The sequence below is a fragment of the Ornithorhynchus anatinus genome, chromosome 4 (assembly GCF_004115215.2).
Source record: "Ornithorhynchus anatinus isolate Pmale09 chromosome 4, mOrnAna1.pri.v4, whole genome shotgun sequence".
NCBI classification, from domain to species: Eukaryota; Metazoa; Chordata; class Mammalia; order Monotremata; family Ornithorhynchidae; genus Ornithorhynchus; species Ornithorhynchus anatinus.
In genome coordinates this window covers 72,885,409-72,912,508 of record NC_041731.1, presented here as the reverse complement: position 1 = coordinate 72,912,508, position 27,100 = coordinate 72,885,409, and the positions used below count along the sequence as shown (strand labels likewise).

At 40.3% G+C, this 27,100-nt stretch overlaps 1 protein-coding gene across 1 annotated transcript in view; it reads left to right on the top strand.

Annotated features, from left to right (window-relative positions):
* Positions 1-27,100, top strand: part of CSMD3 (CUB and Sushi multiple domains 3) — a 778,187-nt gene that overhangs the window by 630,825 nt on the left and 120,262 nt on the right. The window contains 2 exon segments of the mRNA XM_029063925.2: positions 13,770-13,866; positions 18,631-18,735. Coding sequence (XP_028919758.1) covers positions 13,770-13,866; positions 18,631-18,735 — 202 coding nt within the window.

The window sequence follows — 27,100 nt, the reverse complement described above, 5'->3', positions numbered from 1 at the left end:
CTTTTTTTTCTGGAAACTTCAGTGTTGAGTTTCAAATGTTGATGCATACCTGATGAAATCCAATGTGTTTTAAAATCAGGTCATTGATAATTTTACCAACCTCTGAGACAAAAAGGAATAAATTGAAATAGATCATCTAGATCACCCGAAAAGGTCATTAACTTTTTAAGAAATATGAAGTGAAAATTGAATTGAAAGAGGGATAAAATCACTTTTTCTTATTTTACATTGTCAGGAAAATTTTCTTGATTTCCAAATATGTGTGGGAGGTAGTGTGCCTAACAGACAGTGCACAGGACAGGGAATCTAGACACCAGGGTTCTAATTCTGGCTCTGCCACTTGCCTGCTGTGACCTTGGTTTAAGTCACTTGTTTTGGTATCTATTCAAAGGGAATTAAATACCTATTCTTCCTTCCATTTAGTCTGTGGACAGGGATTCTGCTTGATCTGATTACATCTTGGTCAGAGCTTAGCCCAGTGCTTGGAACATAGGAATCACTTGAGAAATGCCACCATTATGATCATTAGTCATATTCAAGGGACATACCCAGTTATCTTAAAATCTTATCCCAGGAGAGGGCATACACTTTATCAATCATATTTATTGAGTGTTTGCTGTGTGGATCATTGCACTAAGCGCTTGGAAGAGTACAGTATAACAGAATCGATAGATGCTGTCCCTTCCCACTGAGGGGGAGACAGATATTTGAATGAATTACAGATATATACATAATCAATCAACCAATTATATTTATTGAATGCTTACTGTGTACAGAGCACTGTGCTAAGCACTTGGGAGAGTATGATATAGCAGAGTTGGTATACACATTCCCAGCTCACAGTGAGCTTACGGTCTAGTGGGGAAGACAGACATTAATATAAATAAATAAATTATAGGTACATACATTTGTTGCTGAGGAGGGCCAGCAAGCAGTGAATAAAGGATGCAAATCCAAGTGCAAAGGTGAAGCAGAAAGGAGTGGAAGAAGAAATGAGGGCTTTGTCAGGGAAGGCCTCTTGGAGGAGGTAGGCCTTCAGTAAGGCTTTTTGAAGGTAGAGAGAGTGACAGTATGTCAGATAGGAACATGGAGCATGTTCTAGGCCAAAAGGCAGATGTGGGTAAGTAGTTGGAGGAGAGATAGATGAGATCAAGGTACAGTAAGTCAGTTAGCATTAGAGAAACAAAGAGTGCAGGTTAGGTTGTATAAGGAAAGCAGTGAAGCAAGGTAGGAAGTGGTCAAGGCGATTGAGTGATTGTCAACCTATTCACTGTACCTCAGTCTCATCTAACTCAGTGCTCACCTCTCACCCACATCCTTCTTCTGGCTTGGAACACCTTCCCTTTTCATATCTGATAATTACTCTCCCTATCTTCAAAGCTTTATTGAAGCCACACCTCCTCCAAGAGGCCTTCAACTGACTAAGCCCTCATTCTTCTTCTCTCATTCCCTCCTGCATCACCCTCACACTTGGATTTGCTTCCTTTATTCATCCTTCAGCCCCACAGCACTTGCGTGTACCCATAATTTATATTACTATCTGTCTCTCCCTCTAGACTATAAGCTTGTTGTGGGCAGGGAACATGTCCGCCATTTGTTTTATATTGTACTCTCCCAAGTGTTTAGTAGAGTGCTTTGAATTGATTAATATGTGGGTTGAGATAAGTTGAGGACTCATGAGACAGGAAGAATGATGATGCTGACTACAGTGATGGGAAAGTCACAGGGAAGTCAGGGTTTGGGTGGGATGATAAAGAGTTCTGTTTAGGCACATTTAGTTTGACGTATTGGTGGGTTATCCAAGTGCAACTGCCCTAAGACTGCACAGAAGGACAGAGATCAAGACTGGAGATGTAATCTTGGGAATCATCCTTATAAAGATGGTAATTGAAGCCATTGGACTGAATTAATTCTCCAGAGTAATGGGTGTAGATGTAAAATAGAAGTGGTCTCAGAAATGAGCCTTGAGGGACTCCCACAATTATAGGGTGGGAGGTACAGGAAGAGCCTATGATAGAGACTGAAAATGAGAGGCCAGAGAGGACAGTGTCAGTGAAACCAACGATAGCTACTATTTCCAGGAGAAGAAGGTGGTTCACAAGGTCGCACATAGCTGAGAGGTTGAGCAGGACTAAATGGAGTCAAGGCCGTTGGATTTATCAAGGAGATCTTTGGTGACCTTTGAGAGGGCAGTGTCTGGGGAGTGAAGAGTTCAGAAGCTAAATTGAGTCAAGGAGAAGAATTGGACACAATGGGTGTAGACAACTCCCTCAAGGTCTTAGAAAAGGAATGTTAGGAGGCAGATGGGGTAATAGGTGGAGGGAGCCATGGAATCAAGGGATGGATTATTCAGGATAGAGTATACATGAGCATGTGTGAAAGAAAGAGGGAAGAAATCATTATAAAGTGAACAGTTGAGGAGTATCTAAACTTAATAAATGGTATTTATTGAACGCTTACTCTGTGCAAATTCTGTACTATGCACTTGGGTGAGTACAAATATAACACAGATAGTAGCAGGGAAACAGACATTAAAATAAATTACAGATAGGTATGTAAGTGATTTGGGGCTGAATGTGGGATGAATATTAAATGTCTAAAGGTTACAGATCCAAGGGCAGAGATGACACGGAAGGGATAGGGAGTATGAGGATTTAGTTGGTGACTGACTTGTTATTTTAGTAAGGCTTGAAAGGTGGGGAGAGTGGTGATCTGTCATATATGAGTGGGAAGGGAGCTCCAGGCCAGAAAGACGATGTGGAAAAGAGGTTGGCAGCAAGATAGATGGAACTGAGGTACAGTGAGTAAGTTGGCATTGTAGGAGAGAGTTGAGTGTACTGGGTTGTAGCAGAAAATCAGTGAGATAGAATAGGAGGGGCAGACACTAATTGAGTGTGAATGTGAGCAGCAGGTTGGTGATATAGATAAGATCAAGGATCTCAGAATAGGTTGGCATTAAAGGAGTGAAGTATGTAGGCTGAGTTGTATGAGAGACTAAGTGGTTGATGCAGAGGTGGATGGGCATTCCACCTGGTATATTTTCTAAGGGAATGTCCAAAAAAAGCTGGGAAGCTTTATTCTTATGTAGTTTTTAAATGGGTAGTGTAATGGTTCTTCGTCTGTCAGAACAAGAATGTAAGTGTACTACTGGAAAATCCCTAATTAAAAGGCCAGTATTGCAGTAGATTGGAATAAGTACAGACAGTTTGAGCTATTTTAGTGTTATCAGTGATACACATACCAGGCTCCCAATATTCAAAGTTGAATAGTAAGAGGGAAGTTCAGGAATATAGCCAGTCTCCCAGCATCAAATTAGGATAAGCTGCTTTAAGGTTTAACCTTAAAGCAGCTTCGCTAGTTGGGAAACATGAAGGAAATTAGAGACAACAATATATCCAAGCAATTGCTCTATGGAAAGCTGAAATTTGATACTAAAAGCAAGGAGGGCAGAGTAAGTATTTTGAGGATGTGGTAAAACAAAGCTTCAGACAGTGCTGAATTTCAACAGAAAAATGTGAGTCAGTTGCAGAAGATAAACCAACCTGGCAGACCCACCTCTGCATCAAACAGAAACTCCTTATTATTGGCTTTCAAGCACTCAATCACCTTGCCCCACCCCTCCCTTACCTCCCTGATATCCTACTACAGTCCAGACAGTGAACTTTACTTGTCTAATGCCAACCTACTCACTGTACCTCTATCTCATCTGTCTCATCGTTGACCCCTCCTCCATGTTCTGCCTCTGTTCTGGAACCCTCTCCCTCTTCATGTCCAAGAGACATTCGCTCTCCCCACTTTCAAAGCCCTATTGAAATCATATCTCCCCAAGAGGCCTTCCACAATTAGGACTTTCAATTCTTCTACTCACTTCTTCACCACCCTTGCACTAGGATTTATACCATTTATTCATCCATCCTTCATCTCCATTGCACTTATGTACCTACGCATAATTTTATTTATTTATATTAATGCCTGTTTCCCCCTGTAGACTGTGTTTTGTGGGCAAATAACGTGTCTACCAACTCTATTATAGTGTACTCACCCAAGTGCTTAGTACAGGGTTCTGCACCCATTTAGCACTCCAAAAATATGATCGATTAGATATCTGGAGGGAATCCAGTCAACCCCACATTAGTCTCCTAGCTGACTGTGCTTAAAGAGTCTCATATACTTCAAGCAACTAATCAATATGTGGTATTTATAAGCACTTATTAATATTAATAATAATATTAATGACTGTGGTATTTGTTGAGCACTTTCTATGTGACAAGCACTGTTCACTGCTGGGGAGATACAAGATAATCAGGTTGGATACAGACCCTGTCCCACATAGCGCTCACAGTCTTAATCCCCATTTTTCAGATGAGGTAACTGAGGCACAAACAGCAGACAAGTGGCGGACCTGGGATTAGAAACTCATGTCTTCTGACTCCCAAGCCTGTGCTTTTTCCACTAAGCCATGCTGCTTCTCTAATGTTCTTTTAATTGCACCAACTTTAAAGTGAAGTTGTATCCATATGGAACAAACTTGGGATAATTTTTAAAGGAGGCCTCATCACAATTGATATCCTCAAAATGGTAGAGCATATATATTTTATTCATACTCCTTATTGTTCTAGATGTAGTACAGACAAGCTCTATTACTACTTATTAGTATATTTTACCTACAGAAAAAAAATTATAAATTAATAATATACCCATTAATTACCTCTAATAAAACATATCATTAAGGTTTCTATTACATGTTGCAGAATACAAGTAATTCTGTTGCATCTGGGTTGCCCATGTTGTGCTGTTCATAGAACAGCATAGTGTATGCCTTCAGGCCGTGATACACTTACATATTTTCCACAAACATTTAATTCTACCCTGGCACTGCAGAATACTGGTAGGGCTTTTCTTGAAAAGAAATTTAGTGAACAATTTGGTCATTTCATAGTTCCTTTGAGAGTTTTATCTTGGATTCACTTTGCCCCAACTACAGCTCAGATATTGAAGGAACCATGATCAATCACATTCTTTCCAATCCGGCAGCTTTACCATAACTGGATAGAAGCAGCCTAAATTATTTTAGAGAAATAGAAATGCAGCCTGCAGTTTTATAATAAACAGATAGATATCCTCTTCAGTGAGTCACTTCTAAAATTGATAATGTTTAGGAATATTAATGTGTTCTTAAAACTCAAAGCCATTCAAGAATGTGACATTGAGACAAAGAAAAAAGATCCATAGAGCAATAACCATGTCCGATCTAGTAAACGACTCTAAGACCTGAACCTGCCACAGGTGTCGACCGACTCCTTGGACAGGTACAGTAGTGTCACCTTTGAGCTATATATAAAACATCCCATGTCAAGTCGAGATGAGATAACCAACAATGTAATGCCAGAACATGTGCAGTTTCCTAGCAGTAAAGTCTTGCTTTTTGCACTTCAGTGCTTCTGGGCTAGTCAAGTGTGAAGCATGATGGCAGCAGGATACTAAATGCCACCGATGTAAGTGACAGCAACACTGACTAGAAGAATAAATGCTGCAATGTCAAAGGGAAGAAAAATTTCCCAATGTTGACAAAGACAGTAAGTTCTAGGAATGAATTCCAGCAAACTCACCTGGATCAGATGATCAGATCAGATGTAGAGTAACTGAGTGGCGAATTGCATCAAGGACTGAAACAAGGCATACAGAGAATAGTTACAGTTTAACTGGGTCAGTGAACAATAATAAATATTAATATTGATTAGTCATTAAATATGTGAATACTATACTAACTGCTGGGAAAAAGGCACCCCTCCTTTGGGCCCCCACCCAGTCAGTCATATTTAGGCTCTTACTGTGCACACTGCACAATATGACAACAAAGACACACTCCATGCCCATAATGAGCTTACAGTCTTAGAGGGGAAGATACACCTATTAATAGTGAAGCAGAATAATAATAATGATTATGGTATTTGTTAATCACTTACTATGTTCCCAAGCACTGTTCTAAGTGCTGGGGTAGATACAAGGTAATCAGGTTGACCCATGTGAGGCTCACAGTCTTAATCCCCATATTACAGATGAGGTAACTGAAGCACAGAGAAGTGAAGTGACTTGCCCAAGGTCACACAGCAGACAAGTAGCAGAGTTGGAATTAGAACCCACATCCTGGTAGTGAATAAAGCAGGGTGCTGGGAGTCAAAAGGTCATGGGTTCTAATACTGACTCCACCACGTGTCTGTTATGTGACCTTGGGTAAGTCACTTTACTTCTCTGGGCCTCAGTTACATCCCCATAGGTGCCTGGGCCTGGGAGTCAGGGGCCCTGGATTCTAAACCCCATTACAGTGTGGCTCAAAGGAAAGAGCACAGACTTGGGAGTCAGAGGTCATCGGTTCTAATCCAGGCTTAGCCGCTTGTCAGCTGTGTCACTTTGGGCAAGTCACTTAATTTCTCTGTACCTCAGTTCCTTCATCTGTAAAATGGGGATTAATACTGTGAGCTCCACATGCAACAACCTGGTTACCTTGTATCTTCCCCAGTGTGGAGAACAGTGCTTGGCACATAGTAAGTGCTTAACAAGTACCGTCATCATCATCATCATTAAATCAATTCTAGCAATCTTCCTGGATGACAGAGTGCTCATTTTCCTTGAATATTACTGTTTTAGTAGAACCTAGCATCTTATTACTGCTTCTTAGAGCTCTGAATAGTTATTCCTACATCTGGAATGTCAGAGGCTTCAACTAATTCAGTACCTACTAATAGTTCAAACCTCTCTGGCAATATAACACTTTTTTCTTTTAGAAGCCACAGTTTTTGCTACTCTCGCCTAAAGAACAGCAGCATGGTCTCCTGGATAGAGCACAGGTCTGAGAGGATCTGGGTACTAATCCTGACTCCATCATTTGTCTGCTGTATGACCTTGGGCTGGTTACTTTACTTCTCTGTGCCTCACTTTTCTCATCTGTAAAATGGGGATTAAGACTGTGAGCCCAATGTGACAGGGACTGTGTCTAGCCTGACAACCTTGCATCTACCCCAGCACTAACTAGAGTCTCTGCACAAAGTAAATGCTTAACAAACACCACAATTATTATTATCATTAATATTATTAGAACTGGAAGAAGATAGATCCATTGAAAAGGTCAAAACTAAAGGGAATTAAAATGGGAAAAAAGCATAATTATTATATTTCAATTGAAGGTTTTTGCAGTAATTTTACTCTGGAGTCCTCAAAGAACGAATCCGTAATGTGTGCAACAAAAAAAAAATATGGTTCATATGATTCGCCACTGGAGGTGGAGGAGGAAGAGAGGAAACTGCCCAGTTGCCAGGAAACCTTGACTTGGGAACTTTAAATTTCAGGATACAGTTTGCAGTCTTTTGCCAAGCATGGTTTTTTTCCTGGAGATGGTGGGAAGAAGGTGGGGAGATATCACAGTCTTCCTATGACCCTGGAGCTATGATGATACAAGCCTCTCTGAGACATGTGTTTTCAGACTTCAGCCCACGCCCCTGGCTCCAATGAGGTGACAAGGCTTCTCTCCGGTGGCAGGGAAGGAGAGGGATACCCCAATTCCAGACATCTGATTTCAAGGACTCCCTCTTGGGATTCTGTTCACTCTCTACTCTCCTTCTGTTGTGTCCTGTAAGAATGAGCACATCTCTCTATATCACTCACTACCATAAAATGGTTCACAAGAAGAGATTCATTAATTCATTCAATAGTATTTATTGAGCGCTTATTCTGTGCAGAGCACTGAACTAAGCACTTGGAATGGACAATTCGGCAACAGATGGAGACAATCCCTGCCCAATAATGGGCTCACAGTCTAAATGTCAGAGACAGGCAGCAAAGCAAAGCAAAACAGAACAAAACAAAACATTATCAAGATAAATAGAAGCATAGAGATATACACGTCATTAACAAAATAAATAGGGTAATAAATGATATATACAAATATGCACAGTGCTGAGAGGAGGGAAAGGGGGAAGACCAGAGAGCAGGAGAGGGGGGGACTGGGTAGGGGAGGAGGAGCCGAGGGAAAGGGGGGCTCATTCTGGGAAGGCCTCCTGGAGGAGGTGAGCTCTCAGTAGGGCTTTGAAGAGGGGAAGAGAGTTAGTTTGGCGGAGGTGAGGAGGGAGGGCATTCCAGGACAGCGGGAGGACGTGGGCCGGGGTCGACGGCGGGACAGACGAGAAAAAGGCACAGTGATGGAGAGCCTTGAAGCCTAGAGTGAGAAGTTTTTGTTTCGTGCGGAGGTTGATGGGCAACCACTAGAGGTTTTTAAGAAGGGGAGTGACATGCCCAGAGCGTTTCTGCAGGAAGATGAGCCGGGCAGCAGAGTGAAGAATAGACTGGAGCGGGGAGAGACAAGAGGAAGGGAGATCAGAGAGAAGGCTGACACAGTAATCCAGCCGGGACGTTATGAGAGCCTGCACCAGTAAAATAGCCGTTTGGATAGAGAGGAAAGGGAAGATCTTGGCAATATTGTGAAGGTGAGACCGACAGGTGTTGGTGATGGATTGGATATGTGGGCTGAGTCAAGGATGACACCAAGGTTATGGGCCTGTGAGACGGGAAGGATGGTCGTGCCATCCAAAGTGACAGTGAAGTCAGGGAGAGGACAGGGTTTGAGAGGGAAGATAAGGAGCTCAGTTTTAGACATGTATAATTGTGGTATTTGTTAAGTGCTTACTATGTGCAAAGCACTGTTCTAAGTGCTGGGGGTGGATAAAAGGTGATCAGGTTGTCGCATGTGGAGCTTACAGTTTTAATCCCCATTTTACAGATGAGGTAACTGAGACACAGAGAATTTAAGTGACTTGCCGAAAGTCACACAGCTGGCAAGTGGGGGAGGCAGGATCAGAACCCATGACATCTGACTCCCAAGCCCAGGCTCTTTCCAGTGAGCCACACTAATTCTCAAAAAAAACTCACCATTCCCATACAGGAGTCGAACCCTGGCCACCTGGCTGAAAACCAGGAATCCTAACCACTAGACCATGATTCATTTGTTTCATGGTACTTTTTAAATGCTTACTATGTGAAATGCACTGTACTAAGCACCGGGACAGATATAAGCTAATCAGATTTCTTTTCTATTTTTTTGTAAAATGGCATTTGTTAAGTGTTTACTATGTGCCAGGCACTCTTCTAAGCACTGGGATAGATACCAGATAACTGGGTTGGACACAGGGCATTTCCCACGTGGGGCTCACAGTCTTAATCCCCATTTTACAGATGAGATAACTGAGGCATAGAGAAGTGAAGTGATTTGTCCAAGTTCACAGAGCAGACAAGTGCTGGAACTCGGATTAAAACTTAGGTTCTTCTGACCACCAGGCCCATGCTCTATCTACTAGGCCATACTGCTTCTCAGATTGTTGTTTGGGAGCAGTGTCCTACTTCATGCTCAGGATGTGTTCCTTGAAAAGAGAGCACTAACTGAAATAATGCTATCCAGGATTGTAATACATTGTTTAAAGGGCATTCTAGACAATCTTATTTCTGTAACTTTGATTAACATTTGAGGCCCATTTGATTAACACTGGGGCCATATCCTTTTAAATCATTTTAATGATCAATGTTTCTAAGACTGAGTTATTATCCACATCAATCTAGTATTCACCTACTTAGAACTTACCTCACTATATTTGTAGGTACCAACCTTTTATTTTGAGCAATGGAGTGAACTTGACATGGCTCATTCATTTCTCCAGTGCTCTATCTTGAGCCCTTGAGCATAAACTATGGGAAAAAGTTTCAACAATGACAAAGCAGACATGGTCCCAAGCCCACTGAGGAATTTACTGTCTATGAATAAGCAGGGGAGAGGACTAGAGCTAGACACAAAAGTATATGACAATAGGAAAAAAATAGCCAGGGCAAACACAGGTGATGAAAAAGCAAGAGTACTTGAATATTATGACTAAAGTAGTGTATTTTTGGATTCTCACTGCTCTGGCAGGACAATCAGTCCAACATTACAACCTTACAAATAATAATAATAGTAATCATGGTGTTTTTGTTGGACACAGTCCATGTCCCAAATGGGGTTCACATTCTTAATCACCATTTTACAGATGAGGTAACTGAGGAATGGAGAAATTAAATGGTTTGCCCAAGGTCCCATAGCAGGGAACTGGCACTGCCAGAACTAGAACCCGGGTCCTCCTGACCCCAGGCCTGTGCTCTATCCACTAGGCCATGCAGCTTCTCACAAGGAGAGATAAGCAAAACTATGGAATCCAAAAGAAAGCAGACTATATTGTTAGAGCAGTTTGAACTATTATCAGGTACTGATGGACTGTGAAACAGTTGAAGCCTCTGACGTTCCATATGGGGGAATCACTATCCATAGCTGTAAGAAGCTGTAATAAGATGCTAGGTTCTACTGAGGTATTAATATTAAAGGAGAGGTAAAAGGTATATAAGAATAATTTATAGTTACAGATGTTGTGGATGTCATGAAGATAAAGTGAATATCATTTCATCAAAGTGAGGAAGGCATTATTTCTTTATGAGTCCATTAAGGAAATTTTCAATAAAAAAACCTTGTCATAGAAATGGTCTATAATGACCACATGCATCAACCAAAGGATTTCCAAGTAGTTTCTGGAACCATCCTGTCTCTGTCAGGCCAATCTCCAATAATTATCTTTCTCCCAGGGTTTCCTCCCTGTCACCCATTGCTGCTGTCTCTCTTTCCATCCTTCTTGTCGGAGTCCACATGTCTTTAAACCACATAGCAGAATAACACAAGTGCCAGTTAAGTATTGACTCTCCCCCACCTATCTACTCACTCTAGACTGTAAGCTTGTTGTGGGCAGGGTATGTGTGCTATATTGTGGTAAGGTGTAATGGGGAAGTATTCATCAAATGACAATCCATGAATGAATAAATCATTTAGCCAAAATATAGGAAGTTTTTATTTTTAACGAGTTTGCGGCACAGATGTTAATAGTCGGTTTTCAAAGGTTCCAAATATAACTGTGGCTTCTTGCAAGCTTGTGTGGACCAGCTTCAGCTTACAACAGCATATATGGAAATGACCATTATTTTCCTACTGAATTGACTTAGTCCAATTTTCATTGCAGTAATGAGGTAAAGCAATGGGAGGTGGACAGAATGAAGAAAATAGAGAAGATTCAAATCTAGTTAACTCACATTCATTTTTTTCTAAAATTGTTTTGTCTGGAAAGTCAAAAAGCAGAAAGCAATGGCCATATTTGCTACAGCATGTTCTCTCCTTAAATAATCTGTACACTCCTGAAGCCAGTGGAATTGCAATAACTGCTTTTTGCAGAGCTTAAAAGCCAGGAACATGGGTTCAGGAAGGAAAGGATTATATGAGTACCTCAGAAAACCCCAGTCAACTTCTCAAAAAAATCCTGTTACTCTAGAAATGGTTCCTGCCTGACTGTGACATTGTTTAATGGAATATGATCATTATATATTATAAAAACGTTTATAACTGTGCAAAACCCTGTATTAATTGGGAAAAGGCCCAAAAACCTTAATTAATTCACTTTCCTCGACCCTCAGAGGATTCAAAATCTTTAAGGAAATAAACTAAAAACAGACGCTCAAGGAAAGAAATAATAAGGAACATTTTATAGAAACAACCCTAACAAAAACAAAATAACAAAACAATAAAAAACAACAGTATTTCACTGCTGGGAGAGCATAGACTTCAGGCTCTTCACCTCATAAGCAGAGCCCTCCTTTTAAAGTTGGGGAGGTGTGTTTCTGCCACTCCAGCAGCAGAATCTGCACTTCAACAGTAGTTGGGTGGTGGGAGGGAGACTTGAGGAAAGACGAACACCTTGCTGTAGATTTCAGTTTCAGAGTGGTGGGTGGGGCTCAAAGTTGTATATCTACAGCTCTCAATTTCTACTCCCCACACCCATTCCAGTGGAACAAATAGATCTTCACCCAATTAATTTGGGGGAGGGAAGGGTAAAGGGAGCTGCTATCTGTCCCCAGACCCTGAATCAACTGAAGTAGGGAGAGCTAAGAATGATTTGATATAGAATTCTAGGTATAGGCAGTATCCCAGTTTTGGAGTAATGCTGAACCCATGTATTTTGTGGTTGACATGAAACATTTTGTGAAGACAATTCTGACAGGCTTTATGTATTATTATTATCAAGTGCCCTCAAATTGTTTCTGATTCATAGTGACTCTATGGATATATTTTCTCCAGAAAGTCCTGTCTTCTGCCATAATCCATAACCTTGCTAAATGGTTCTTCCGTTATCATTATTATGGTTTCTATCCTTCTAGCTGCTTGTCTGACTTTTCCATGTTTTCCCTGTTCTTTTCCTAGCATTAGTATCCTCTCCAGAGACTCCTGATTATGTGTCCAAAATATGCTAATCTAAGTAGAGTAATTTGGCCTTCCAAAGACCACTTTGGCTTAATTTGCTCCATAATCCATTGGTTTTCTTTTAGGCAGTCCATGGATTTTGCAAAAGCTTTCTCCAGCACCACATTTCAAAAGTGTCAGTGCTCTGTCTATTCTGCTTTTTCACTGTCCAGCTTTCAGATCCATACTTTGTCACCGGAAACACCACATAATTGATCATTTGTAGTTTTGTGGCAATTGTTATATCAACATATTTCATTGCATTTCCCAGACTCTTCATAGCAAGTCTTCCTAACATTAATCTACCACATTTCTTGACTACTAGTTCATTTATTATTAACGATCCCAGTAGAGAAGGTCAACTTTTTCAGTCTTCTATCCGTTCCCTACAAATGTGTTAAAACTTTGGGTTGTCATGATCTTTGTTTTCTTGACATTCAAACGCAGGCCCATCTTTTCGCTCTGTTCCTTAACTTTTAATTATAAGCCCATCAAATCTTCTTCACTCTCTGCTAGTAGGGTAGTATCATCATATAAAGAAAGTTGTTTATATTCCTTCCTCCAATCTTTACTCCCCATTCATCTTCATCCACTCCAGCTTTTCTCATTATGTATTCAGTATAAAGGATGAACAGATAAGGCGATAAAATTCATCTTTGTCTCACACCCTCACTAATGAAAAATCAGTCTGTCTCTCCATATCCTGTTCTTATTGTTGCCTCCTGTTCAGCCAACTGGTTAAGTACTAATGTAATTAAATGGTCCGGCATGCCCATTTTCCTTAATGTGCTCCAGAGTTTCTTGTGATCCATGCAGTCAAAGGCCCTACTATAATCAATGAAGTACATGTTGACTTCCTTTTGATACTGTCTTGTCCCTTCAATTATCAAGTGGACATCAGCAGTAACATCTCCCACCCCTTGTTCTTTCCAGAGACCTGCTTGAACATCGGGCAATTTGTGTTCCATGTAGGTCTCCATTCAATGCTGTATAACTTTTGACAATACTTTGATGGCATTTGAGATCAAGGAAACAGTACAATCATTGTCAAATTTAGTTATATCTCATTTCTTCAGTGTTGGAACACAAATTGATCTCTTCCAATCAGATGGCCATTGAGTGGTTAGCCATACCTGTTGGCATAATTTGGTAAGGACTTTAACAGATTCCTCTCCAGCTGCCTTTGTGCATTATCTAAAATATTGGACTGAGAAAGACTTTAATACTACCATTAATAAGGCAACTATAGTATTTAGGATATATGGTCCAAAATTTAGCACCTAATCCACTAATTGTTTGGAATATTTCTTCCTGTATAAATCAGATGTGAATGCAAATATTTTAAAAATCAGAGATCCAGTTACTTAGAGTGCAAAATGAGAATATTAATTTTCTGACTAGTGCATTCATTTTTCAGGTACAAGTGGTCAGTTTTGCCACCGAACATAATTGGGATTCTCTGGATTTTTATGATGGAGGAGACAATAATGCTCCAAGACTGGGAAGTTATTCAGGTAATGTATTGACAGCACCTCATAATTATAGATTCCCTTAAAAATAATTACCATCTGGAACTATTCCGAGTTTATTTCCACAACTTTCCTGGAACTGACCACTAACTATTCTGGAATGATATGCTAGGATAATTTTTTAAGCTGTTTGTGTGGAAACCAAAATCTTTTTTTTTATTTAAATGGTATTTGTTAAGGGCTTACTATGTATCAGGAACTGTGTTAAACTCAGGGTTAGATACAAATTTATCAGGTTGGACACAGTCTTAATCCCCATTTTACAGATGACGTAGCTGAGGCACAGCGAAGTTAAGTCACTTGTCCAAGGTTTCACAGCAGACAAGTGATGGAGCTGGTATTAGAACTCAGATCCTCTGACTTCTAGGCCTGTTCTCTTTTCATAAATAGTAATAATAATAATTAATAATTTGGGTATTTGTTAAGTGCTTACTATGTGCCAAGCACTGTTCTAAGTTCTGGGGTAGATACAGGTAATCAGGTTGTCCCATTTGACTTGGGTCTCACGGTCTTACTCCACATTTTACAGATGAGGGAACTGAGGCATAGAGAAATTAAGTGGCTTGCTCAAGGTCACACAGCAGACAAGTGGCAGAGCCGGGATTAGAACCCACGTTCAGACACTCCCAAGTCCGGGCTTGGCATTAGGCCACACTGCTTCTGTATTTAGCGAAAGAATTGAAAGTTAATTCAATATGAAATTTAAGGTCAAAATCCACATGTTAATGTCATTCTTTCCTGCAGTCATATAGGTGATATTTGCAGCCATACTCTGTTTCAGGGGTCACTGTGGCTCAAATAAATAAAGTGGTTCAAAAATGACAAGAAATGCTCTTAGACCACTGAGGATTTGGGGCTGTGGCTGAAATTTTAGCACAGAAAGAAAAGAGATGAAAAATAGATGCTTGAATAGTCATACCTGGCCTCATACTGTAGGCACTGTACTTATTATGTACAACAGAATTGGTAGAGTTAGTACTGGCTTTAAATTATTGGTGGTAAGGGAGTTATTTTAGGGAAAGTAGTGGGAATTTTCTCTATTTCCAAAGACAAGTAGGAAAAGGAATTAAGTTGCAAAAGGATGGAATTTGTTGAGCTGTAATTAAGGACTTCCTCTTTTACACCCTGAAGCACAATTATGGAGCTTATGAAGGCTCTTCTCTTGTATATCTCTGAAGTTTAGATATCCACCTGAAAAAATGTTAGTGAATGTTAGTTGTCTGTGTGAAGGAAAGGAACTTTGGGCTATGGAAATACTTTCTGGTGGAAAATATGATTTTTATGATATGTTATGTGGAGCAAGGGCATAGTAACAATAATACTCATTAACCTTTTACTGTGTGCAGAGGATTATACTGACCACTAGGAGAGCATACACAGGTGGGAATTAGACATCATCCCTGTCCTGTGGGTGCTTACAATTAAAGACTATAGGCTAAAAGGAGAGACTGGGGACATATACATTAGAAATGATAAAACATTAAAGTACAACATTGACAAATACATAAGATAAAAAAAAAAGGTCAGTAGGGAGCTGTGGCTAGGGGAGCCGAATTTCAGGTTCCTCATTGCTCAGAGTTCAGGATAAACCTATTTCCACTGCAACCCCTATTGCAGACCCAGTCTTCATAGATGATTTTTGTTTCATTCCAGGGATAGAAGGCAGGACAGGATGGAATCTCCTGGGAGGAGGGCTCTTTAAGAAGGGTTTTGAATATAAGAAGAGCTGTAGTAGGGAAATTGCAGATCCCACCATTCTTTATGCCCTGGTCCTCTTGACTGTAAGTGTGTTATGGGCAGGGAATGCGTCTGTTAATGCTGTTGTATTGTATTCTCCCAAGCACTTAGTACAGTGCTCTGCACATAGTAAGCAAGCAATAAATCCCATTGATTGATTGATTCCAAGTTGTTCTCAAGATCCAATTCTCCTGCATGGCACTTCCCTGTGTTACGTGGGGAAGCACCATGGTCAAGTGGAATGAGCATAGGTGTGGGAGTCAGAGAACCTAGGTTCTAATGCCAGCTCTGCCCCTTGCCTGCTGTGTGACCTTGGGCAAGTCACTTAACATTTTGTGCCTCAGTTTCCTCAACTATAAACAGATTTCAATACTCTTCTTTGACTGTGAGCCTTATTTGAGACTGGGGCTGTGTCTGGCAGAGAGGTTTAGTGGAAAGAGCCCGGGCTTGGGAGTCAGAGGTCTTGCGTTCTAATCCCAGTTCCCCAACTTGTAAGCTGTGTGACTTTGGGAAAGTCACTTAACCTCTCTGTGCTTCAGTTATCTCATCTGGAAAATGGGGATTAAGACTGTAAGACCCACCTGGGACAACCTGATAAACTTGTATATCCCCCCAATACTCAGAACAGTGCTTGGCACATTATAAACATTTAATAAGTAGCATTATTATCATTATTATTATTAACTCATATCAACCCCAGAACTTATAAAGGGTTTGACACATAGTAAGTACTTAACAGATACCCCCCCCAAAAAACACAAATAGAAGAATTAGTGGGCTGTATATACAAATCTCTAAGATGAATTTTAATTTCAACTCTCTTGCAAAAAATGAATCATTGACACAAATTTAGAAAGCATTGAGGGTTTACCTCCTTTTAAACACTCTTCTAGAAGGTCTTATTGTTATAAGGATGAGCCATAGTAATGGATGGCAAAGGTAATATATATAACTAAAATTCATAGAAAATTAAAACATCTTATTTTAGCCCATTTGTTTTCATTCCTTTCCAGCAAAATGCTTGAGTTTTGTTCTCACCTCTTCCTGCCCGTGCTTGTGCTTTGATAAAGGTCACCAACCAGCTCTTAAATAATGGAAAATTAATCAGAAAGATTTATATTTAAATGGACTAGAGGACACAAAGAGACTAGAGGGCTCAAACATAATAGAATAGGATACTGTAGGTAGATTCACAAGGCAAACAGCTCCCAAATCTCAGAAAGCAAGTACATTTTGTTCCATGATGAGTTTGTGCATTTTGATTTATAAAACGTGAATCAGGAAAATTTCTTCAAGATGAAGGGTAAGTGAGCATTTAATAATGACTACTGTTGGATTGTCTCATAGTTTATATTACTAGATTGCCTGATCTTCCAATCAGGGTGCAGCACCAATGAAGTGGGAAGCAGGACTTTCCAGAAGTTTGAGAGGAAGGAACACAAGCCACTTGTGGCACCAAATTGACCACTGACCAAGTGGCAGACGGAGACGGTGCTGTGTTAGATTTTAGTTCCATTTAGAATGTAATTCCATCCTTTTACCTTGGGATTGGTAGAACTGATAGAATGCCCAGACAAATTTATAAGCCAACCAAATGCCTCTTATGTAAGCTGTACCCCCATCTAATAAATGCTATCACTTCTAGTGAGACATTGCAGAGCAGTCCCATTTCTATTTAATAGGCCTCATACTGCTGAGGATAAAGTAAATGTAAAAAAAGTGTGTATTAAACTGGAGCAGAGGGATCAAACCCTCAAATAGGCTATAGCTACCTTTCAACGGAGGTTGCCTTCTTGACAAGAGAGCTTCTTCTCTGGCTAGGTAGAAGCGGGTGGTGGTAGTGAGTAATTCAATCTTTAGGCTCCTAGACACTGGGTTTGTGACATCTGGAAAGACCCCATAGTGTTTACCTGCCAAGACGTGTTATATAAATTGTTTGGGGGTCGAGGGATGATGATTCATTCACCATGATAAATGTTAGTACCAATAGCAGGATGCGGACAGTGGGGGTGGCAGGGGATTGTGTCTACCAACTCTGTTGTATATTCCCAAATGTTTAGTACCCTGTTCTTTCCACGGTAGGTGCGCAATCAATAGAATCAATTGAGAGTACTAGTAGGAAGGTCCTAGAGAACTTAATTCACTGAAATAGTACAATTACTCTCTTGAGCACTTCTCAGAGTCACATCTGGAGAATTTCCAGTACTCTACCAGTCTAAACTATGGGACGGAGAGTCCAGCAAAGGCATATCCATTCGATTCCTAGCTTGGGCAGTAGCTAGCAAGTGGAAGGCAATCTGCTACAAGTCAAAGCTCACCTTTGATGGGCAGCAGAGGCACAGGAGCCAATCGAGGTTGGAGACTCAGGTCTACGCTGTGGAAGGAGGCAATGGTAAACCGCTTCCTTATTTTTTTACCAAGAAAACTCTATGAATACACAAGAAGAACGATTGCAAATGGAGGTGGGACGCTCCAGGAGAGATGTGTCCATGGTGTCGCTATGGATCAGACAGAACTCGACAACATAAGACAAAAACAACAACTCTCTTGAGACTAAAGTGGCATGCAGAGAGCTAGAGTTTTGAGACACAGATGAAGTGATGTTTCAGAGAAGAGGGATTTAAGACATATTAATATTTGGAGAATTTCGAGATGTGGGATTTCTAGATGTGGGTAAGCACCACATCAATCAAAATGTTGATATTATCACTAAATATAAAAAAAAGTGGTAGACAAGTTTTTAAACTAGAAATTAGAGGCAAACAGATGAGTGCAGACTTATCCTAAACTTTATCATAGAGTTACTCTGCTCAGAAACAAAGTACTGAGTTGGATGGATCACTGTTCTATAGGTGTAATGGCCTTGCTTAGATTTCTATATCCTTGTTCTAATTTCTAGTGATTCAGAGGTGGGCATTCTATGAACTAATTAAACAACACTTTAAAATCAAATGTTTGCTAAATCAAATAAAGTGTATATTAATAATTGATGCATATTTTTATTTATTTTAGGAACTACAATACCACATCTTCTGAACAGTACTTCCAACAATTTGTACTTAAATTTTCAGTCAGATATTAGTGTTTCAGCTGCAGGATTTCACCTAGAATACACAGGTAAAGCAATTACTTTGTTTCCTGCCACCAATCCTTTATGTCTTTAGATCAGAACTGAATTTTTAATCTTTTATAAAACTCTGAATTCAGAGTCATTTATAAAATATGGAAAAAGATTGAGCTCATTAAATATGTTAAGATCTCTTTGCAGCAGATCTCATGATTGATTCTTAAATGGTATTTGTAAAAATTTGTTGCATTGTTAGAAAAGAACAGAGTGATTTTACTTCAGGTGCTAACACATTATGCAGGTTTTGTTAGTATAACTTATTTGACTTCTATGGCTTATAATTGTGATATTTGTCAAGCACAGTTCTACTAACAACTGGGGTAGATACAATAAAATCAGGTTGGACACACTCCCTGAACCTTTGTCTAGAAGAAGAATAACAGGTATGCTGGCTTTGCCAGTTGCCTGTTGTGTGACCTCGGTTAAGTTACTGTACTTCTCTGTGCCTCAGGTTCTTCAAAGTTAAAATGGGGATTCATTTTGTACTTAGACTGAAAGTTCCATGAGTGACAGAGACTGTGTCCAACCTGATTGACTTGTATCTATCCAGAACTTAGAACAGTGCTTGACACATAATAAGCACGTAACACATACATATTTTTTTTTTTAAAAAAAAGATACTTAATCCCCATTTTAAAGGGCATGGGCATGCGGCAGAGCCAGGATTAGAACCCAGTTCTCCTTACTCTCAGGCCTGTGTTCTTTCCACTGTCTTATTTTGATATAGGAAAGTAGACTAGAATCACAAATAAATGAGTACATTGGAAAAAGTGTCTACAAGCACCTTTGATTTTTTTAAAACTTTCTAATGCATTTGCATATTGCATAATGCAAAGATAACATTCACTATTTGGAAAAGTCTAAATTCATTTTGAAACATACAATTAAAAATGTCAAATCCTTCAGGGTATAATGATCATAAAGATCCATGATTAAAATTGATTCCTAATCTACTAATTGAGAGGAACAACTTGATTCTATCCTCATCTCCTAAATATTATTACATTGTGAGTAGGCTTTCCTATAGAAAGGAAAGTTTTGTAGTTCTGAAATATTTGTCTGTAAGATCACTGACTATCAGTATAGCAATTCTAAAGACTTTGAAGCAATCCTCAGGTCACATGTTGCAAAGTTTGTGATAAGGATAGTGCCAGACATGAATTTTAATTCAAGAATTTCAATTTACAGCGTGGCAATACCTTGACTATTAACTATAAATGGGCTTGTGTTCACATATTTACAATAGAAGAGTTCATAAATCAAATAAACCCCAGTACTAGGATGTATCATAAGTAACAGAAAGAATATATGAATGTATTTCAAAAAGTGGCGGGAAAGAGATTTGTGTATCTAGAGATTTTGTGGAAGTGTTGGGGTTGATGGCTTCTAAGTACCTTCTCATCCCTTATCAGTCTAGAAGAGGGAATCTTTATACTAAATATTTTGTCTATTCCTTCTATTTTTATTCTCATAATGGGGTAAGCCAGGTTGTACGAGCACAAGGACTAGCAAAGCTAAAGCCCTGGACTTCTGGTTTAGGGGGGCCCTTGGGGCAACTGTAGGCACCCCCAGACACACCCTAAACAGTCACTTTTCTGCAAGCTCTCTTCCTTATTTGAACCCACAGCCTCCTCTGCTTTCCTGGAGGGGGTGGGATAAAGAAACAAAACATCTTCAGAGCGAAGTGTAGAGAAGGACCAGTAGAGAAGAAGTGTGGCAATTGAAATGTGGTCTGGTGGAGATGTGGAAATGAGTGCCTATAGGAGCTTGCTGAAAATATAAAGGAAATACCCCCTCCCTGCCCTCCGATGGTGCTCTACCTGCTGGTCCCTTAATTTCCACCAGGCAGCTTCCTCACAGGTCATGCATTGGTCTTAGGCGCCACAAGTGACAGGCTAGCCCAGAGTAGCCATCCACTAATTGTTCTTTTAAACTTGATGTATTTTCAGGGACTGCTCAATATGGGTGATGATGTATTATCAATCATAGAGAAGCATCATTGCCTAGTGGCTTGGGAGTCAGAAGTAGTGGGTTCTAATCCCAACTCTACCACTTTCTGCTCTGTGGCCTTGGACAAGCCACTTTCTGGGCCTCAGTTACTCTGTTACTGTAAAAATGGGGATTAATACTGTGAGGCCCACTGGGATGACGTGATTAGCTAGTATCTACCCCAGAGCTTAGAACAGTCCTTGGCACATAGTAAGCACTTAACAAATACCATAATTATTATTATATTTATTGAACACTTGTTGAATGCAGAGCACTGTACTAAGCACTTGGGAAAGAACAATATAACTAACCCATTTCCTCCCAACAATGAGCTTACAGTCTAGAGGGGGAGTTATTATTATTATAGAGAATAAAAATAGTAAAACATGAGCAAAACATATGTTTTCATGGAAAATAATGTGTCCTTCATGTAATAATGATAATTTTGCATTTAAGTGCTTACTATGTGCCAAGAATTAGAATACTATGCACTAAACATTACTGTAGCTATAGAATAATCAGGTCAGACACAATTCCTGTCCCACTTGAGCCTCACTTTCTGAGGAGGAGTGAGACCAGGCATTCAATCCCTATTTTACAGATGAGGAAAATGAGGCACAAAAAAAAAAATTACTCACCCAAGGCCACATAGCAGGCAATTGGTAAAGAGGAATTAGAACCCAGTACCACTGACTCCCAGGCCTCTGCTCCTTTTAGGAGGCCACTTTGCTTCTCTATATCTTAAATGTAGCAAATTGACATTTGTTGGGAGGAGATTTGTTTAATAAACTTCAATCTGGAATTGATGGAATTTAAATAGGTTGTCAATAGATTGCTTATTGAAAAGGTTGGATCTTAAATCAATGTGTTTAAGATTATCCAATACTGTTTAGTAATAATAATACTAATTATTATTATAATCAGTTTGGACATGGTCCCTGTCCCACATAAGGCTCACATTCTTAATCCCAATTTTCCAGATGAGGGAATTTAGACCAAGAGAAGTAAAGAGATTTACCCAAGTCACACAGCAGACAAGTTGGCAGAGCCAGGATTAGAACCTATGACCCTCTGTTTCCCAGGCCTGTGCTCTATCCATTATACCAAACTGCTGTACTATCACCAAGGGGACCATGAGTGTTGCTAAGAACCAAGAGAATAAGGACACCTATACCATCTGGGAAGTATAAAATGTAGAATGAATATAATTTCATAGAGTGACTACTCAGCAATATATTCATGCTAGTAGAACCCTTTTCCGACTGCAAACTGTGCTTTTAAAATGTGCTAAATAAAATTCCATAAAGCCCCCAAGACTGAATCATAGTGAATGGTTTAGTAGACTAAAACAACAGAAATATCCATGATAAGGATTTATCTTTAGAATTTTATCTTTAACATTTTGTCACCTACTATTATACTCCATATAACTATAAGGAGGCAACTATATCTCCGAGAATAGGACTGTGACATTTCATTGTTATACTAAATTTATTAGATTTTTATACTAAATACTAAATCTCAAGGATTTTCTTCAGTTACTTAACTTATAGTGGTGATTTGGTGGGAAAATGTTCCCAAAGCAACAACTACTTAAAAAACCAAAAAAAAAAAAAACAAATCTCTATCTAGACAGAAGTAGCCCCTCCCCCAATTTTCAATTCATTCATTCATTCAATAGTATTTATTGAGCGCTTACTATGTGCAGAGCACTGTACTAAGCACTTGGAATGAACAAGTCGGCAACAGATAGAGACAGTCCCTGCCGTTTGACGGGTTTACAGTCTAATCGGGGGAGACGGACTGACAAGAACAATGGCAATAAATAGAGACAAGGGGAAGAACATCTCGTAAAAACAATGGCAACTAAATAGAATCAAGGCAATGTACAATTCATTAACAAAATAAATAGGGTAATGGAAATATATACAGTTGAGCAGATGAGTACAGTGCTGTGGGGATGGGAAGGGAGAGGTGGAGGAGCAGAGGGAAAAGGGGAAAAAGAGGGTTTCGCTGCGGAGAGGTAAAGGGGGGTGGCAGAGGGAGTAGAGGGAGAAGAGGAGCTCAGTCTGGGAAGGCCTCTTGGAGGAGGTGAGTTTTAAGTAGGGTTTTGAAGAGGGGAAGAGAATCAGTTTGGTGGAGGTAAGGAGGGAGGGCATTCCAGGACCGCGGGAGGACGTGGCCCAGGGGTCGACGGCGGGATAGGCGAGACCGAGGGACGGTGAGGAGGTGGGCGGCAGAGGAGCGGAGCGTGCGGGGTGGGCAGTAGAAAGAGAGAAGGGAGGAGAGGTAAGAAGGGGCAAGGTGATGTAGAGCCTTGAAGCTCAATTGACCAGGGTTAACACACATTGTAGACCACACCTCCACAGGTGAATACTTGGTAAGGAGCTTGACACCTTGTCTAAAGTGCATAAGGAAAAGCCCCGAGAACGAAGTTTAAATGTAGAAATAAATTACTGAAAGCCCCATTCATGCTCCTCAATTTGCCACTTCCAGTGGGCATCAGATTAGGGCAGTGAAGGATTGTGGCCTCCTTGCAGGTAAGAAAAGAATAGTAATGTACTACATTTGAAAATGTTTCCACACCAGGCAAGGGGGTGAGAATAAGAAAAAAAAATTGCCTAAAATCTCTTCAGTTTGGTTCCATAATCAATGTTCTAACAAGCTCTGTGCCAGCTCTTATGGCGAAGAGATCAAATAAGTTACACCAAGGTTCTTCTAATAAGGAATGGACGGCATTATTACATTCGCTCCAGTTAGAATATTAGTGACGCAAAGTTTACAAACAGCAGCTGTGGTCTAGAAATGCAAGATGAAATATTGGCTATTTGTACTTTGGCAGAGTAGAGTATAGAGTATATTACTTTAAAAACACAGGAAAAAACAGAACCTTCATCTTCGTCTTGGTGAATATTTTTATAAACAATCTGCCATTTCTGCAGAAAGAGCAGCAAATTGTTGGTCCTTCATGAAACTAACCTATTTTACTAGAATAGAATGGGAAGAGCCTTTCAGTTGTAATGAGAAAGTGTGCATTTCCAGATTAAGAGAAGAGCATGTAGGATTAAAGGGTTTTATATGTTCTGAGCCAAATGTGAATTCTACTCTCCCTAGCGACTAAATTACTTCCCTGAAGTGAGATAGGCATTAATGATCCTCTAAATACTTTAGATGATTCTCCAGAGGTCACACGGAGATAATGCATCTCCCTAAACACTATCTGGGAGTGATTTAGATCCTTGAGAGAATAGGAAATCAGAATCATCTTAAGCAAGTGAAGCTTTTCTCATTAGTTCTGAATTCAGCTGGAATATACCCTATAACTCTATTTCTGCCTCTTGTAATTGACACTGTAAAGTGGAATTTACACTCTCCCACTCACATATGGGAGAAAAAAAGGTGAATATGAACTCCATAACCATAGCATATCCCCATAAAGGAGGTTCAGAAGCCTTAGCACATTGCCATTAGGAAATAGGAAGATGGACAATTTCCAAAGTCTCTCATAGCCAAAACAGATCTTACCTAAAATGGTCTGGCTCTCTCTAGGTTCTCTCTTTCCTTTTCCCTCTCTAACTCCTTCTCCTCTCCCTGTCCTTCTCTCTCTTCCTGTCCTTTCCCTCTCTCTTTCATACTCTCTCCTCCTCTCCTGCTACTGCATCTCCTCTTCCTGCTCCTTATTTTCTTCCTCTCTGTGGCACTTTTTTAGGAATGATTTTGTATTATGTAACTCTCTTTTCTAAATTAATATGAAAATTGTTTTGAGATTAATTGGCACTAAATTGAGGGCAAGAATCAGGTTCTTATCTTTATTTCAGTCTACTAAGTGCCCAGTAAAGGATTTTGTACACAGATGATCATACTATTGGATTAACTTCATTTATATTATCTTTGTTGAACTTACATGGTGCGCATAAGCAACCCATGCAATATTAATCTTAGACACATCTGCTGCTCAATTAAATAGTTAATAATATCCCTTATGATAGCATTAGCAAGTGAAATATCCTAAAAACAAGAACAATGATCTTATAAACAAATTGAAATTAGTAACTACTTCTTGATATTTTGAATTTGGTGAAGAGCTTTAAGTCACTTTATAATATTGAAGCAGCATGACCTAGTGGAAAGAGCAGAGGCCCTTGTACCTGGGGATCTGGGTTCTAATGCAGCTTCAGCACTTGCGTGCTGTGTGACCTTGGGTGAGTCACTGAATGTTTCTGTTCCATCGTTTTTATAATGGGGGTTCAACCCTGTTTTCCCTCCCTGTTAGACTGTGAGTCTCAGGAGGGACAGAGATTGTGTCTGACCTAATTGTCTAGTATTTTCCCAGAACTTATAATAATAATTATTTGTTAAGCACTTACTATGTACCAAGCACTATTCTAAGCACTAGGGTAGATACAGTGTAATCAAGTTGTCCCACGTGGGGCTCACAGTCTTAATCCCCATTTTACAGATGAAGCAACTGACATACAAAGAAGTTAAGTAACTTGCCCAAGATCATACAGCAGTGGCAAAGTCGGGATTAGTTCAGAGCTTGGCAAACAGTAAACATAACAAATATTATTATTATCATTGTCATTATTATCCTCATCATAATCCTTCACTTCAATCTTCCTACAAACTCTTGCTACCCTATGTTTGGCACTCTAAATCAATCAGTAATCAATTAATGCCATTTTCTGAGCACTTGCTATGTCCAAAGCACTGTACTAGCTGTTTGTCCTATTTCCTACAGTGAGTCCCATGCAGAACCTGATTATCTTGTATCTACTCCAATGCTTGGCACATAGAAAATGCTTAAGAAATACCATATTTATTAGGATGATTTCTGTTTTGGATATACACAGGTTTGAGCGAACCACAGTAAATCCAAGTAGAGATGTCCTTAAGGCAGGAGGAAATGTAAGACAGCAGAAACACAGAGAGGTCAGCAGAAACTGGAGAGGTAGATTCATGAATTATTTGTGTAGAGATGGTAGTGGAAGCTGAGAGAGTAAATGAGTTCTCAAAGGAATGGTGATCGATGGAGAATAGAAGGGGACCCAGAATTGACCCTTGAGGCAGCCCTACAGCTACACAGTGGGAAACAGAAGAGCCTGTGAGAGAGACTGAGAAGGTGCAGTCATAAAGGTAGGAGGAAAACCAGACAGGACAGTGTTGGTGAAGTCAAGTAAGATAATGCTTCCCAGATACACAGTGTTGAAGACACTAGAGAGTACAAAGAGAATTATAATGAGTAGAGGCTATTGAAATTGGCAAGAGGGAGGTTACTGGTGACCTAAGAGAGGGCTGCTTCTGTGGAGTGGAGGGAGTGGCAGTTCCATTTCAGTGGGGCCAGAGGGAACTGGAGGAGAGGAGAGGCAGCCAGTGTAAACAACTTACTCAGTGAGTCTGGAGAGAAATGTAAGGAGAGAGATGGGGTGATAACTGAAGGATGTCAGTTATCTCTGGCTTCCGTCCCCTCCACTCTACTGAGACTGCTCTCTCAAAGGTCACCCATGACCTCCTTCTTGCCAAATCCAATGGCTCCTACTCTATCCTGATCCTCCTTGACCTCTCAGCTGCCTTTGACACTGTCGACCATCCCCTTCTCCACACCTTATCTCACCTTGGCTTCACGGACTCCATCCTCTCCCGGTTCTCTTCTTATCTTTCTGGCCGTTCATTCTCGATATCCTTCGCAGGCTCCTCCCCCTGCCATCCTCTAACTGTAGGAGTTCCTCAAGGGTCAGTTCTCAGCCCTCTTCTGTTCTCCATCTACACTCACTCCCTTGGTGAACTCATTCGGTCTCATGGCTTCAACTATCATCTCTATGTAGATGACACCCAAATCTACATCTCTGCCCTTGTCCTCTCCCCATCTCTTCCAGCTCATATCTCCTTCTGCCTCCAGGATGTCTCTACATGGATATCTGCCCTCCACCTAAAACTCAACATGTCCAAAACTGAGCTCCTTATCTTCCCTCCCAAGTCCTGTCCTCTTTCTGACTTCCCTATCACTGTGGATGGTACGACCATCCTTCCTGTTTCTCAGGCCCGCAAGCTCGGTGTCATCCTTGACTTGGCTCTCTCGTTCACCCCACACATCCAATCCACCAATACCTGCCGGTCTCACTTTACAATATCGCCAAGATCCACCCTTTCCTCTCCACCCAAACGGCTATTTTACTGTTACAGGCTCTCATAATATCCCGGATGGATTATTGTATCAGCCTTCTCTCTGATTTCCCTTCCTCCTGTCACTCCTCACTCCAGTCTATTCTTCATTCCGCTGCCCGGCTCATCTTCCTGCAGAAATGCTCTGGGCATGTCACTCCCCTTCTTAAACACCTCCTGTGGTTGCCTATCAACCTCCTCACG